This window comes from Zea mays, chromosome 2, assembly GCF_902167145.1.
Source record: "Zea mays cultivar B73 chromosome 2, Zm-B73-REFERENCE-NAM-5.0, whole genome shotgun sequence".
Taxonomy (NCBI): domain Eukaryota; kingdom Viridiplantae; phylum Streptophyta; class Magnoliopsida; order Poales; family Poaceae; genus Zea; species Zea mays.
This window is the reverse complement of record NC_050097.1, coordinates 2,243,690-2,257,350: the sequence shown is the minus strand read 5'-3', so window position 1 is coordinate 2,257,350 and position 13,661 is coordinate 2,243,690. Positions and strand designations below refer to the sequence as shown.

At 46.5% G+C, this 13,661-nt stretch overlaps 1 protein-coding gene across 2 annotated transcripts; it reads left to right on the top strand.

Moving 5' to 3' along the window:
• Nucleotides 1-9,070: 9,070 nt before the first annotated feature.
• On the top strand, nt 9,071-12,738 carry LOC103645768 (anamorsin homolog). Of its 2 annotated transcripts, XM_008670474.3 has the most exons (8): nt 9,071-9,312; nt 9,455-9,588; nt 11,323-11,483; nt 11,575-11,670; nt 11,755-11,914; nt 12,008-12,144; nt 12,264-12,338; nt 12,454-12,738. In XM_008670474.3, exons 2-8 carry the CDS (start codon nt 9,465-9,467, stop codon nt 12,490-12,492), a joined length of 792 nt encoding a protein of 263 aa, XP_008668696.1. In that variant the 5' UTR covers nt 9,071-9,312; nt 9,455-9,464; the 3' UTR covers nt 12,493-12,738. The 2 variants fall into 2 exon arrangements, with proteins under 2 accessions (XP_008668696.1, XP_035821018.1); XM_035965125.1 differs by having other exon boundaries at nt 9,100-9,588.
• The last annotated feature ends 923 nt before the right edge of the window (nt 12,739-13,661 follow it).

Below are 13,661 nucleotides of genomic sequence, written 5' to 3'. Positions count from 1 at the left end.
GGTTGCGCACTTGGTTCACCAAGGTCTTGAGCCGGTTGTACATGTGTTGTGGCTCCTCCCCTTTGTGAAGCCGGAACCGACCGAGCTCCCCCTCGATCGTTTCCCGCTTGGTGATCTTGGTGAGCTCGTCTCCCTCGTGCGCAGTTTTGAGCACATCCCAAACCTCCTTGGCGCTCTTCAACCCTTGTACTTTGTTATACTCCTCTCTACTTAAAGAGGCGAGGAGTATCGTTGTCGCTTGAGAGTTGAAGTGCTCGATTTGGGCCACCTCATCCTCATCATAATCCTTATCCCCTATGGATGGTACCTGTGCACCAAACTCAACAACATCCCATATACTTTTATGGAGTGAGGTTAGATGAAAACGCATTAAATCACTCCACCTAGCATAATCTTCACCATCAAAGGTTGGTGGTTTGCCTAATGGGACGGAAAGTAGAGGTGCATGTTTAGAAATGCGAGAGTAGTGTAGGGGAATCTTACTAAACTTCTTACGCTCTTGGCGTTTAGAAGTTACGGAGGGCGCATCGGAGCCGGAGGTTGATGTCGATGAAGTGTCGGTCTCGTAGTAGACCACTTTCCTCATCCTCTTTTGCTTGTCTCCGCTTCGATGCGGCTTGTGGGAAGAAGATTTTTCTTTCTTCTCTTTATGGTGAGAAGAAGATTTCTTCTCCTTCCCTTTGTTGGAGGAGCTCTTCTTCTTCTCCCTCCCCTTGGTGCGGGACTCTTCCGATGAAGTGCTCCCGTGGCTTGTAGTGGGCTTTTCGCCGGTCTCCATCTCCTTCTTGGCGTGATCTCCCGACATCACTTCGAGCGGTTAGACTCTAATGAAGCACCGGGCTTTGATACCAATTGAAAGTCGCCTAGAGGGGGGGTGAATAGGGCGAAACTGAAATTTACAAATATAAACACAACTACAAGCCGGGTTAGCGTTAGTAATAAAGAAACGAGTCCGCGAGAGAGGGCGCAAAACAAATCCCAAGCGAATAAGCAAGTGAGACACAGAGATTTGTTTTACCGAGGTTCGGTTCTTGCAAACCTACTCCCCGTTGAGGAGGCCACAAAGGCCGGGTCTCTTTCAACCCTTCCCTCTCTCAAACGATCCACGGATCGAATGAGCTTTCTCTTCTCAATCACTTGGAACACAAAGTTCCCACAAGGACCACCACAAGTTTGGTGTCTCTTGCCTCAATTACAAGTGAGTTTGATCGCAATGAAAGAATCAAGAAAGAGGAAAGCAATCCAAGCGCAAGAGCTTGAAAGAACACAAGCAAATCACTCTCTCTAGTCACTATGGCGTTGTGTGGAATTTGGAGAGGATTTGATCTCTTTGATGTGTCTAGAATTGAGTGCTAGAGCTCTTGTAGTAGTTGGGAAGTGGAAAACTTGGATGCAATGAATGGTGGGGTGGTTGGGGTATTTATAGCCCCAACCACCAAAAGTGGCCGTTGGAAGGCTGTCTGTTCGATGGCACACCGGACAGTCCGGTGCCCCCTGCCACGTCATCACTGCCGTTGGATTCTGACCGTTGGAGCTTCTGACTTGTGGGCCCGCCTGGATGTCCAGTGCACACCGGACAGGTACTGTTTGCTGTCCGGTGTGCCAGTATGGGCGCGCCTGACTTCTGCGCGCGCTGCGCGCGCATTTATTGCTCTGCAGGTAGCCGTTGGCGCGGAGATAGCCGTTGCTCCGGAGTCGCACCGGACAGTCCGGTGCACACCGGACAGTCCGGTGAATTATAGCGGACTAGCCGTTGGCGTTTCCCGAAGCTGGCGAGTTCCTGAGGCCGCTCCTCCTTGGTGCACCGGACACTGTCCGGTGTACACCGGACAGTCCGGTGAATTATAGCGCAAGTGCCTCTGGAAATTCCCGAAGGTGGCGAGTTCGAGTTGGAGTCCTCTGGTGCACCGGACACTGTCCGGTGTACACCGGACAGTCCGGTGCTCCCAGACCAGAGGACCTTCGGTTGGCCCTTTGCTCTCTTTGTTGAATCCAAGACTTGATCTTTTTATTGGCTGAGTGTGAACCTTTTACACCTGTATAATCTATACACTTGGGCAAACTAGTTAGTCCAATAAATTTGTGTTGGGCAATTCAACCACCAAAATTAATTAGGGACTAGGTGTAAGCCTAATTCCCTTTCAGTGTGGTAGAGAGGAAGAACAGGACGCTCATCGATATGGCGAGGACGATGCTTGGAGAATTCAAGAAACCCGAGCGTTTTTTGTCAGAAGCCGTGAACACGGCTTGCCACGCCATCAACAGGGTCTACCTTCATCGCCTCCTCAAGAAGACTTCGTATGAGCTACTAACCGGTAACAAACCCAATGTATCTTACTTTCGTGTATTTGGGAGCAAATGCTACATTCTAGTGAAGAAGGGTAGAAATTCTAAATTTGCTCCCAAAGCTGTAGAAGGGTTTTTGTTAGGTTATGACTCAAATACAAAGGCGTATAGAGTCTTCAACAAATCATCGGGTTTGGTTGAAGTCTCTAGCGACGTTGTATTTGATGAGACTAATGGCTCTCCAAGAGAGCAAGTTGTTGATCTTGATGATGTAGATGAAGAAGGTGTTCCAACAGCCGCGATACAAACCATGGCGATTGGAGACGTTCGGCCACAGGAACAAGATGAACGAGATCAACCTTCTTCCTCAACTATGGTGCATCCCCCAACTCAAGACGATGAACAGGTTCATCAACAGGAGGCGTGTGATCAAGGGGGAGCACAAGATGATCATGTGATGGAGGAAGAAGCGGAACCGGCACCTCCAACCCAAGTTCGAGCGATGATTCAAAGGGATCATCCCGTCGACCAAATTCTGGGTGACATTAGCAAGGGAGTAACTACTCGGTCTCGATTAGTTAATTTTTGTGAACATTACTCCTTTGTCTCTTCTATTGAGCCTTTCAGGGTAGAAGAGGCCTTGCTAGATCCGGACTGGGTGTTGGCCATGCAAGAGGAGCTCAACAACTTCAAGAGGAATGAAGTTTGGACGCTGGTGCCTCGTCCTAAGCAAAATATTGTGGGAACCAAGTGGGTGTTCCGCAACAAACAAGACGAGCACGGAGTGGTGACAAGGAACAAGACTCGACTTGTGGCAAAAGGTTATGCCCAAGTCGCAGGTTTGGACTTTGAGGAGACTTTTGCTCCTGTGGCTAGGCTAGAGTCCATTCGTATTTTGCTAGCATATGTCGCTCACCATTCTTTCAGGTTGTTCCAAATGGATGTGAAGAGCGCTTTCCTCAACGGGCCAATAAAGGAGGAGGTGTACGTAGAGCAACCCCCTGGCTTCGAGGATGAACGGTACCCCGACCACGTGTGTAAGCTCTCTAAGGCGCTCTATGGACTTAAGCAAGCCCCGAGAGCATGGTATGAATGCCTTAGAGATTTCTTAATTGCTAATGCTTTCAAGGTTAGGAAAGCCGATCCAACTCTTTTCACTAAGACATGTGATGGTGATTTGTTTGTGTGCCAAATTTATGTCGATGACATAATATTTGGTTCTACTAATAAAAAGTCTTGTGAAGAGTTTAGCAGGGTAATGACGCAGAAATTCGAGATGTCAATGATGGGCGAGTTGAACTACTTCCTTGGGTTCCAAGTGAAGCAACTCAAGGACGGCACCTTCATCTCTCAAACGAAGTACACGCAAGACCTGCTGAAGCGGTTTGGGATGAAGGACGCCAAGCCCGCAAAGACTCCGATGGGGACCGACGGACACACTGACCTCACCAAAGGAGGTAAGTCCGCTGATCAAAAAGCATACCGGTCAATGATAGGGTCTTTACTTTATTTATGTGCTAGTAGACCGGATATTATGCTTAGCGTATGCATGTGTGCTAGATTTCAATCCGATCCTAAGGAATGTCACTTAGTGGCGGTGAAGCGAATCCTCAGATATTTAGTTGCTACGCCTTGCTTCGGGCTCTGGTATCCAAAGGGGTCTACCTTTGACTTGATTGGATATTCAGATTCCGACTATGCTGGATGTAAGATCGATAGGAAGAGTACATCGGGGACGTGCCAATTCTTAGGAAGGTCCTTGGTGTCATGGAATTCTAAGAAACAAACCTCCGTTGCCCTATCCACCGCTGAGGCCGAGTACGTTGCCGCAGGTCAGTGTTGCGCGCAACTACTTTGGATGAGGCAAACCCTCAGGGACTTTGGCTACAATCTGAGCAAAGTCCCACTCCTATGTGATAATGAGAGTGCTATCCGCATGGCGGAAAATCCTGTTGAGCACAGCCGCACAAAACACATAGACATCCGGCATCACTTTTTGAGAGACCACCAGCAAAAGAGAGATATCGAAGTGTTTCATGTTAGCACCGAGAACCAGCTAGCCGATATCTTTACCAAGCCTCTAGATGAGAAGACATTTTGCAAGCTGCGTAGTGAGCTAAATGTCTTAGATTCGCGGAACTTGGATTGAATTATAGCATACATGTGTTTATGCCTTTGATCATGTTCATTCTGCATTTTGTTGCTTAATTATGGTGCTCAAGTTGTACAAACACTCCCTGGACCTCACAAGTCCGTTGCAAAGTGATGCACATGTTTAGGGGGAGATGTGTTACAACTTGACCCTTTGAGACTAACCATATGCTTGAGTTTGCTTTAGTCTCAAAGGAGGCTTGAAAGGGAAACGGTGGACTTGGACCATGAAAGACTTCCACTGCACTCCGATGAGAGGGTAACTTTTTCCAAGTTCATCTCATGAACTCTTATTGCCATTTGCTCTTAATTGAAGATTTTGGTGAGGCAATGGGGTTAAAGGGCCAAGATTGATCCCGTTTTGGTGCTTGATGCCAAAGGGGGAGAAAATAAAGGCCAAAGCAATAAATGGATCAGCTACCACTTGAGAGATTTGAAAATAGTAGAGTAGAGCTTTTGGTTTGTCAAAACTCTTTCATTGTCTCTTCTGTCAAAAGTTGGTTTCTTGTGGGGAGAAGTAGTGATTATGGGAAAAAGGGGGAGTTTTTGAAATCCTTGATCAATCTCTTTTGGAATGACTCTCTTTATGTTTCAACATGTGTGTTTGACTTAGAGATAGAGATTTGAGTTTGATTTGCAAAAACAAACCAAGTGGTGGCAAAGGGTGATCCATATATGCCAAAATGAATCAAAATAAATTTAAGTTTTATTTGAAGTGATATTGCACTTGTTCTAGTTGCTTTATGTTGTGTTGGCATAAATCACCAAAAAGGGGGAGATTGAAAGGGAAATGTGTCCTTGGGCCATTTCTAAGTATTTTGGTGATTGAGTGCAAACACAAGTGCTTAAATGTGAATCTATGCCCATGGATGAACAAAGTGCAAATCACAAGTAAAGGTATGTTTCTAAGCCTTAGTACATTGGTTTTGTGTACTAATATACTTGTCTAAGTGTTAGAAACAGAAAGAAGAAGAAAAGAAAAGAGGTGCAAAAGACTTGGCTGTGTACAGCCAAGACTCAGCTCTGTCTGGCACACCGGACTGTCCGGTGGTGCACCGGACAGTGTCCGGTGGTGCACCGGACAGTGTCCGGTGCGCCAGGCTGACTCGGCGTGAAGAGGCCGCTCTCGGGAATTCTCCGACGGCGTACGGCTATAATTCACCGGACTGTCCGGTGTGCACCGGACTGTCCGGTGAGCCAACGGTCGGCTGGGCCAACGGTCGGCCGCGCGATCTGCGCGAGACACGTGGCCGAGCCAACGGTCGGAAGGGGGCACCGGACTGTCCGGTGTGCACCGGACTGTCCGGTGTGCACCGGACATGTCCGGTGCGCCAACGGCTCCCAGATCTGCAACGGTCGGCAACGGTCGGCTGCTCCGTTTAAGGAAAGAAATCGGGCACCAGACAGTGTCCGGTGTGCACCGGACTGTCCAGTGCACCCGACGACAGAAGGCAAAGATGGCCTTCTAGTTTTGCTCTCAACGGCTCCTAGCTGCCTTGGGGCTATAAAAGGGACCCCTAGGCGCATGGAGGAGATAAGCAAGCAACCTTAGAGCATTCTTGATCATCCACACTCAGTCTTTACGCATTCGTTCGTCATTCTAAGTGATTCGAGCTCCGTTCTAGTGAGAACTTTGAGATAGTCCTTTGAGCTCGATTCTTGGCCGTGTGTGTGCGCATTTTGCTGTGGATTTGTGTGTGTTGCTTCTCTTCCTTACTCCGTGCTTCTTTGTGAACTTCAAGTGTAAGGGTGAGAGACTCCAAGTTGTGGAGATTCCTCGCGAACGCGATAAGAAAAGAAAAGCATAACACTGTGGTATTCAAGTTGATCATTGGATCACTTGAGAGGAGTTGAGTGCAACTCTCGTCCGTTGGGACGCCACAACGTGGAGTAGGCAAGTTTTGTACTTGGCCGAACCACGGGATAAATCACTGTGTCTTCTCTGTGTTGAACTCTTTGTAGTTATCGTATTGTGCAAGATCTTCGCCCTAGCCACTTGGCATTAACTGTGCTAACGCTTAATCAACGTTTTGTGGCTTAAGTTTTTAAGTTCTACAGGATCACCTATTCACCCCCCTCTAGGTGCTCTCAGATAAGAAGTATTATATCTCTTCAATGGTTGAGCAGCATAATCACACACTTGTCTCACCTGATAAAACTCATCTTCTCCGATCAAACCGTTCAGTCAGCCAGAGAGCGAAGAATACATTGTTTACATGCCACAAGGCGAGTGTAGGTACCTCACAAGCATATAGAATTCTACAAGTCAGTGATGATGGGTTCAACAATATTGGATGCACGAAGCGTGACCTTCAGAACTACTATCGAGGGCTTAGGGATAAGATAAAGGATGCTGATGCCCAACTATTTGTTGCACAGTTAGAGAGAAAGAAAGAAGTAAATTCAGCCTTTTTCTATGATTTTGTTGTTGATGCACAAGGGAAGTTGGTCTATGTATTCTAGGCTGATGCCACTAGTAGGAAAAACTACAGCCACTTCGATGATCTAGTGTCTTTTGATGCAACATATAGCACAAATCAATACAATATGAAATTTACACCTTTTACTGGTGTGAATCATCATATGCAAAGTGTGTTTTTTGGAGCTGGATTCTTACTAAATGAGAAGATCGAGTCTTATGAATGGTTGTTGAAGACATTCCTTTTGGCAATGGGAGGAAAAGCTCCAATCCTTATGGTGACCGATGAAGATGCAAGTATGAAATCAGCAATTGCCTCTAATCTTCCTGATATAGTACACAGGTTCTGCATGTGGCATATATTGGAGAAAATACTTGAAAAGGTTGGCCATGCCAAAAGTAATGACAAGGAGTTTTGGCCCATGTTAAATGCTTGTGTGTGGGGTTCAGAGACTGGAGAAGAATTTGAGATGCGGTGGAATGCTTTCATAACTAAGTATGGTCTCGAGAATAATGAGTGGATGGCTAATAGGTATGCCATTCGTGAGTCATGGATTCCAGCATACTTGATGGATGTACCTCTTGCAGGGCTCCTTAGGACCACCTCGAGATCTGAAAGTGCAAATTCATTCTTCAACCGCTTTATCCATCGCAAATTATCATTTGTTGAGTTTTGGCTTAGATTTGATACAGCCTTGGAATGCGAGCGACAGGAGGAGTTAAAGGAGGATCACATGAGTATACATACCACACAACTTTTGAGGACACCATGGCTCGTGGAGAAACAAAATAGTATGTTGTACACACGTACTGTGTTTAAAAAGTTTCAAACTGAAGTGCAAGCTGCTAGAGATCAATGCTCTGTTGTAAGCATTACACACTTTGATAGTGTCAAAATGGTGGTAATTAATGACGGGTGCGTAAAGGACAGGGTGGTTCGCTGGTGCACATCAAATATATTTGGAAATTGCTCATGCAAGTTATTTGAAACAATGGGAATTCCTTGTCGCCATATCATTTTAGCGTTGCGAGGTGAAAAGCTAGATGTACTACCAGAAGCTTATATTCTAAAGAGGTTTCAAAAAAGATGCAAGAGGTAAAAAAATATTACATAACTTGTTGTTATACTTTTCTTATATGACATGACCATGATTTTGTTGTTTTTTCTTTAGAGAGAGTGTGTATGACGAGGAGGGCAACCTATTGGATGAGAAGCCCATAGATGCTAATGAAGCGGAGAAAAGGAAAAAGATAGCCATGGTACGAAACAAGGTTGAAGATTTAATTCAGCACACGAAGAGTTCAAAGGAAGGAATTGATTTCTTAGTTTCAAGTGTGATGAACATAGAAGCTTCTCTTGGTACCATTGTACCTACCACAGTGCAAACTAAACAACAAGAGTATGAGGATTTCATTGGATGCCAAATTCCATCTCAAGTAGATATACATCCACCAAATGATGTTCGATCCAAAGGACGGAGTAAAAGAATTAAAAAAACAAAAGAACTGCCCAAACCTCGCAAGCTAAAAATTTCGAGACAACAGCCACCAGCAGAATAGATGATGGTTTCATGTGTTTTCCATTTAAGTTTGTATGAAATCTTTAAGTTTGTGGATTATGCGATAGTTCTGGTGCTTATTTATATTTTCTGGGTTGTAATGTGAAACTCTGCACACTGAAAATGTAATCTGAAAATACAATTCTGGTGCTTATTCATAATCTGCTCTTTTACCATTATTGATTTAATGTTGAGGATGTTCAATTATTCAGAATATGCTCTTTTACCATTATTCAGACTGTTCAGGATGTTCAGGATTTTCAGGCTGTTCAGCATTGTCTGCTGTTCAGGATATATGCACAGGATTGTGAATCACGATTGCCTTCATATATATGTTCAGGATGTTTAGACATGTTCAGGTATTTTGTAAATATGAGCACAATGCTATTTTCAGCAGTAATAAGGCACAGATCCTTGAATATTTATGGGGGCATCCATTTGCAACTCTGGACGGTGGCGGCGAGCTGCTCCTGGCCCATTTGCGCCTGAATCAAACGGTGGAGGGAGTTAGATGTAAAACTTTCCACGCCAGCCAAGGATGGTGGGAGGAGTTCTCTGCAAAATTGCCGGCTGTCGTTGGATGGAAGATAGATGGCCGAGATTTAATATGCGCATATGAGTACGGTACCGGTTTGAGCACACGATACGTTGCCTTCTCGAAACGCCCCGCTCGACGACTAGGGTTTTCTGGTAAAAGAAGCGAACACGATCCTCTCCGCTGTCGACATCGGCAGCCGCATTCCAAGCCCCGTCGCGGGCATCAACAGTGCCTCTCTTCTGCGTCTGCGGTGGCAAACGACACGGGGCGAGCAGGGTGCGCGAACCTGAGGTTCGTAGGCGTCGCCTTCCGCCCCTCACTGAAGTCGTCGTCAGCAGCTCCCTCCAGTCTCTGCCACGGTAAATGGCGTGACCTGACTTAGTACAAGCACCTAGGGGTCTCCGGCCTCGTGAAGACGCACTCTCCGATTTCGTCACGAACCCAGTACGGTATTGTGCTGACCTGTGCCATTGTCTATCCTCGGCGTGTGCTCGTGTGCAGATTGGACTCCATGTCGGCGGCGCTCGCGGTGACGGACGAGGTGGCCCTGCCGATCCGGGCGGTGGGGGATCTGGCGGCCGCCGCCGAGGTCTCGCGGGAGGAGGTCGCCGTCATCACCCAGTGCGCGGCGCTCGGTGAGCTTAGCTGGCTCCGCCCCCGTCTTGCCCTCTCTCCAATTTTTCTTCTATTTCTTTCCTTCGAGGCGACCATGGCAAGTTGCCAAGTTCGTGCTTGTGGATGCAGGAACCCATCGATGCGTGCTGTTTTTTTCCTGCCTTGCTTGCATGCTTCAATTAGCGAGCCTTCTGGGGTGATTCCGCGGAATGGGCTAGATTATTTTTTCTTTTGCAATCAAATTTGGAGTAGTGGACGTTTGGTTCTTAAGGGTTCCCACTTCAATTAGAGAATTAGTTTATCAAACCATCCTGCCGGGATCGGGAGGCTAGCAAGTTGCTCAAGTAATATTTAAGCGCAGTCAGTGGACGCCAAGTTTGGCCTTGCAATGTTTCTTCCTGTGATAGTGCCACTTACTGATGCTTCGAATGAAAACTTTCAGTACCAATAGTAGTTTTGGCCCTGTGGCATCTCTTGCGCTACTGCCACTTTCTAATGTGTAGAATGAAAACGTCGAGCCGACGCCTCAACAGCAACAAAAAAAAAGTCTCAACAACGACAAAAAGAAAAGAAAACTGAAGTTATTTCCCAACTCCAAAACCGCTGAATCTGTGGACTTGCCCTTGCAGACTTCTTCAGATTTGAACTTGAACCTCTCCTTGCAGTTCTTGATATCTATGCCGTGTCTCATGTGCTAGTTGCTTAAGAGCATCTCCAGAAGAACGCTAAAACCAACCCGAAAACATGTTTTGGGGTGAAAAACAAAAAAATCTCCACCCAACAGTTCCCCTTTCCTTCCCCCAAATTATCAGCGTCCCGCATCCGAGCTCCACTCTCCCTCAAATATTGGCGAGCAAAGGTCTTCCCCAATCCGCAGCAACTTGCACCGCAACTCCCGTGACCTCGCCTAGAGCCTCCTCCCCGGCGGCAACTCCTGTGGCCTTGCATTTGCTAACCTGAATTGACCTGGATATGATGCATCTCGCACTGCATGCAGTGCCACCACCGTACCTGCCCGCTCTGTGCCGCCGTTTGCCGCCACTGCCGTCGTCGAGAGGAGGGCCGTGCTCTCCGCGTGCACTTTCTGCCGTCATAGCCTGGCTGAGCCCCGGTAGCCGGCCGGTGCCCCTCCCCTGAATCTACGTTTCGGGAAATAGGTGTAGTGGCTTTCTGGAGAAATTTGATTTGTTCGTCACTTCCACAAGTCACCGGCGGAGAGAAGACGCCTGGGCCTATCCTATGATGACAGTTTTGGGGACCAGTTATTAGCATTCTGATGTGAGTTTAGTTTTTTTAGTGGATTTTTTTCAGCAGCCCCCAATATGATGTTTTGGGGAACAATTTCTTAGGAAGCTCTTGGAGTTGCTCTAAGTCCCATGGATTTACGAATGACATGTGTTAATCTTCCTACCGCTTTTTCTCAAGCAACTGAAAAAAAATATAAGGTAAAAGGAGCTGGAAGATATTACCAGGTCAGCCGGAGATGAAAGTTAGGATTATACTTTCAAAAGGAACAGAATACTTTAGCCATGGATTCAACATCTGAATTTGTATTATTAAATTTAATGGTTCAGTAATGTATGCTTCCTGATTATCGATGTGTGTGTTTTGGGAGCCTCTATTAGACAATAATGTTCGATTTTTAATTTGTGTTATGCTTTGCTATGTGCTATGCCCTCATTGTGTCCACTTGGTGTGTATATATATATATTATCACAAAACCGTGGCCAAACTATTGTTCTGCCATGCAACAGGTGGGAAGTTGCCTTTTGAAGATGCATCAGTTGGTGCGGTTCTTGCAGTCATTAAAAACGTGGAAAGCTTGAGGGAGCAATTGGTTGCTGAAATCAGTCGGGTGCTGAAAGCTGGTGGAAGAGTATTGGTGCAGAGCCCTGCACCCTCATCCAGTCAGAAGGTATTAACTTATCAGAATCTGTTTTTGTCGTTACATTTCTCTTGCACTGTTGATGTAAAGTTCTTAATTTTTTTATGATTGTCTCCATTAGCCGAACACTGAAATTGAGCGCAAGTTACTGATGGGTGGATTTGCTGAAGTGCAATCTTCTGCTGCAAACTCGCAAGATAGCGTGCAATCTGTTACAGTGAGTGGTCTAAGTTCATGTGTTATAGTATGTTAGTTTTTCTGTGCAGGCTTTAGTTTTGGTGCTAATTTGAACCACTTGTAGGTTAAGGCAAAGAAGGCTAGCTGGAGCATGGGCTCTTCTTTTCCCCTTAAGAAAACAACAAAAGCCCTTCCCAAGATTCAAATTGACGACGACTCTGATCTGATTGATGAAGACAGTCTCTTGACTGAGGAGGACCTGAAGAAACCACAACTTCCAGTTGGTAGAGCACCAAAATCCGTCAACTTAGTTCAACTCCGTAAGCAATAGCCAGTTTAGGTTTGGATCCTAAACAGTTAAGTGATGTTTTCACCAGTTGGGGACTGTGAGGTGGGGGCAGCAAAGAAAGCATGCAAGAACTGTACTTGTGGCAGGGCTGAGGCCGAAGAGAAGGTTGGGAAGCTGGAGCTCACTGCGGAGCAGATCAATAACCCTCAGTCAGCTTGTGGCAGTGTAAGTATTGCTTACAGGTGGCACTTGTGCCCCCTCGTGAAATTTCATACGTTCACTCGGACTAGGTTACCTATCACGTCTGGTGATATCTGTAAATGATCCTTGATTTTTCTTTGCAGTGTGGGTTGGGTGATGCCTTCCGCTGTGGAACCTGTCCCTACAGAGGTCTTCCACCATTCAAGCCTGGCGAGAAGGTAAAACAGTTCTACTCGTCTCCTCCCCTGATAGAAACACGAGGAGATCAAAATATGTCTGTCGATTGTACTCTGGATTCTGAACGTTCACTGCTGCTGCTTCTCCGATTGGCAGGTTTCCTTGTCTGGCAACTTCCTTGCTGCTGACATATGATGGCGATGCAAGTGAACATCGGCAAAACAAGGAGACGGGGGTTACCTACGTTGTTAGTCGAGTGAACTGCATTCCAAATAGCTTCTGTTAGCCAATGCGAATGTGCGTGTGAGTGACTTGTCTTTCGGATGATATATATATAAGCTGGCCAATCGCGCCTCTACACAAACACAAGTGTGCATCAGTGCATGTGTTTTCAGATTGATTTTGTGAGCCTGGATGTGAAGAATGAATATCGCTCAACCACATTGTAAAGCTTTACATACAGACTGCAGAGCTAGTCGCCGCTGGTAGCGAGGTCTAGTACTCTGGAGAGAGATCGATCGAGGGGATGGATGTTACCAATGAAAAGACACGCGCCTCTAGGAACCCCCGCAAGAGGCTCACAGTACTTCGTCGTGAAATCGAACTGTTTCAGCCTGTTTGGCCTCTGAAAATGGCTCCGGTTGACTATGAAGTAAAAAACTCGGCCGGGGAGGGAAAGACCGTCCTCCCGGTATCAACAGAGTAGACCCGAGAGTTGATAGGGCACAACGAGGGTTTTTTTTAATAAAGCCTGAAAATTCGTTCCGGGGGAATCAAACCCAGGATTTGGAGGTGATACTCGGAAGTCCTTAACCACTAGGCTAGAGGCCCTTTCGTCGGTTGACTCTGAAGTAGCTGCTCATCCATAGGAATATTTTTAATTTGGCATGTCCATAGTGTCTTTGTTAGACATTTGCACGAACACCTCGTGTTGTAGGCCGCGTCACGAACACCGCGTGTTGCGTGTCAGCTGTCTCTGCGCCGTCTTTGGATGTCGACTGTGAGGTCATTCGTTTGGCTTTAATCTGTACTGACTTCTACTAATTTTATATAATATTTTTTATCTCTATAAGTGGATTGCCGTTGCAGCACTCTAAACAGCCGACTTTAATCTAGAGCGACTCGGGTGCTGTCTACGCGTGCTCGCTGCCTGCGCTTGTAGTCGCCCATGCGCCGTCTCTATGCTTGCGCCTTGCATAGTCGCAGAGCCGCTGGGAGCTATTTTTGGGCTCCGAATCTCACTCTAAAGTACCTTCCGTTTCTATTGAGCTCCCATTGACAAACCTAAAATACCTTCCGCTATTATTGAGCTCCCGTTGAGAAGTCTTTTTTTGCATCATGTTTGGGAGGGCTCCGTCAAATTG

Coding starts and splice junctions, on each gene's coding strand:
- LOC103645768 (XM_008670474.3), top strand. CDS start 9,465: ATGTCGGCGGCGCTCGCGGTGACGGACGAGGTGGCCCTGCCGATCCGG. Junction 9,589..11,322: donor CACCCAGTGCGCGGCGCTCG/GTGAGCTTAGCT, acceptor GCCATGCAACAG/GTGGGAAGTTGCCTTTTGAA. Junction 11,671..11,754: donor ATAGCGTGCAATCTGTTACA/GTGAGTGGTCTA, acceptor AACCACTTGTAG/GTTAAGGCAAAGAAGGCTAG.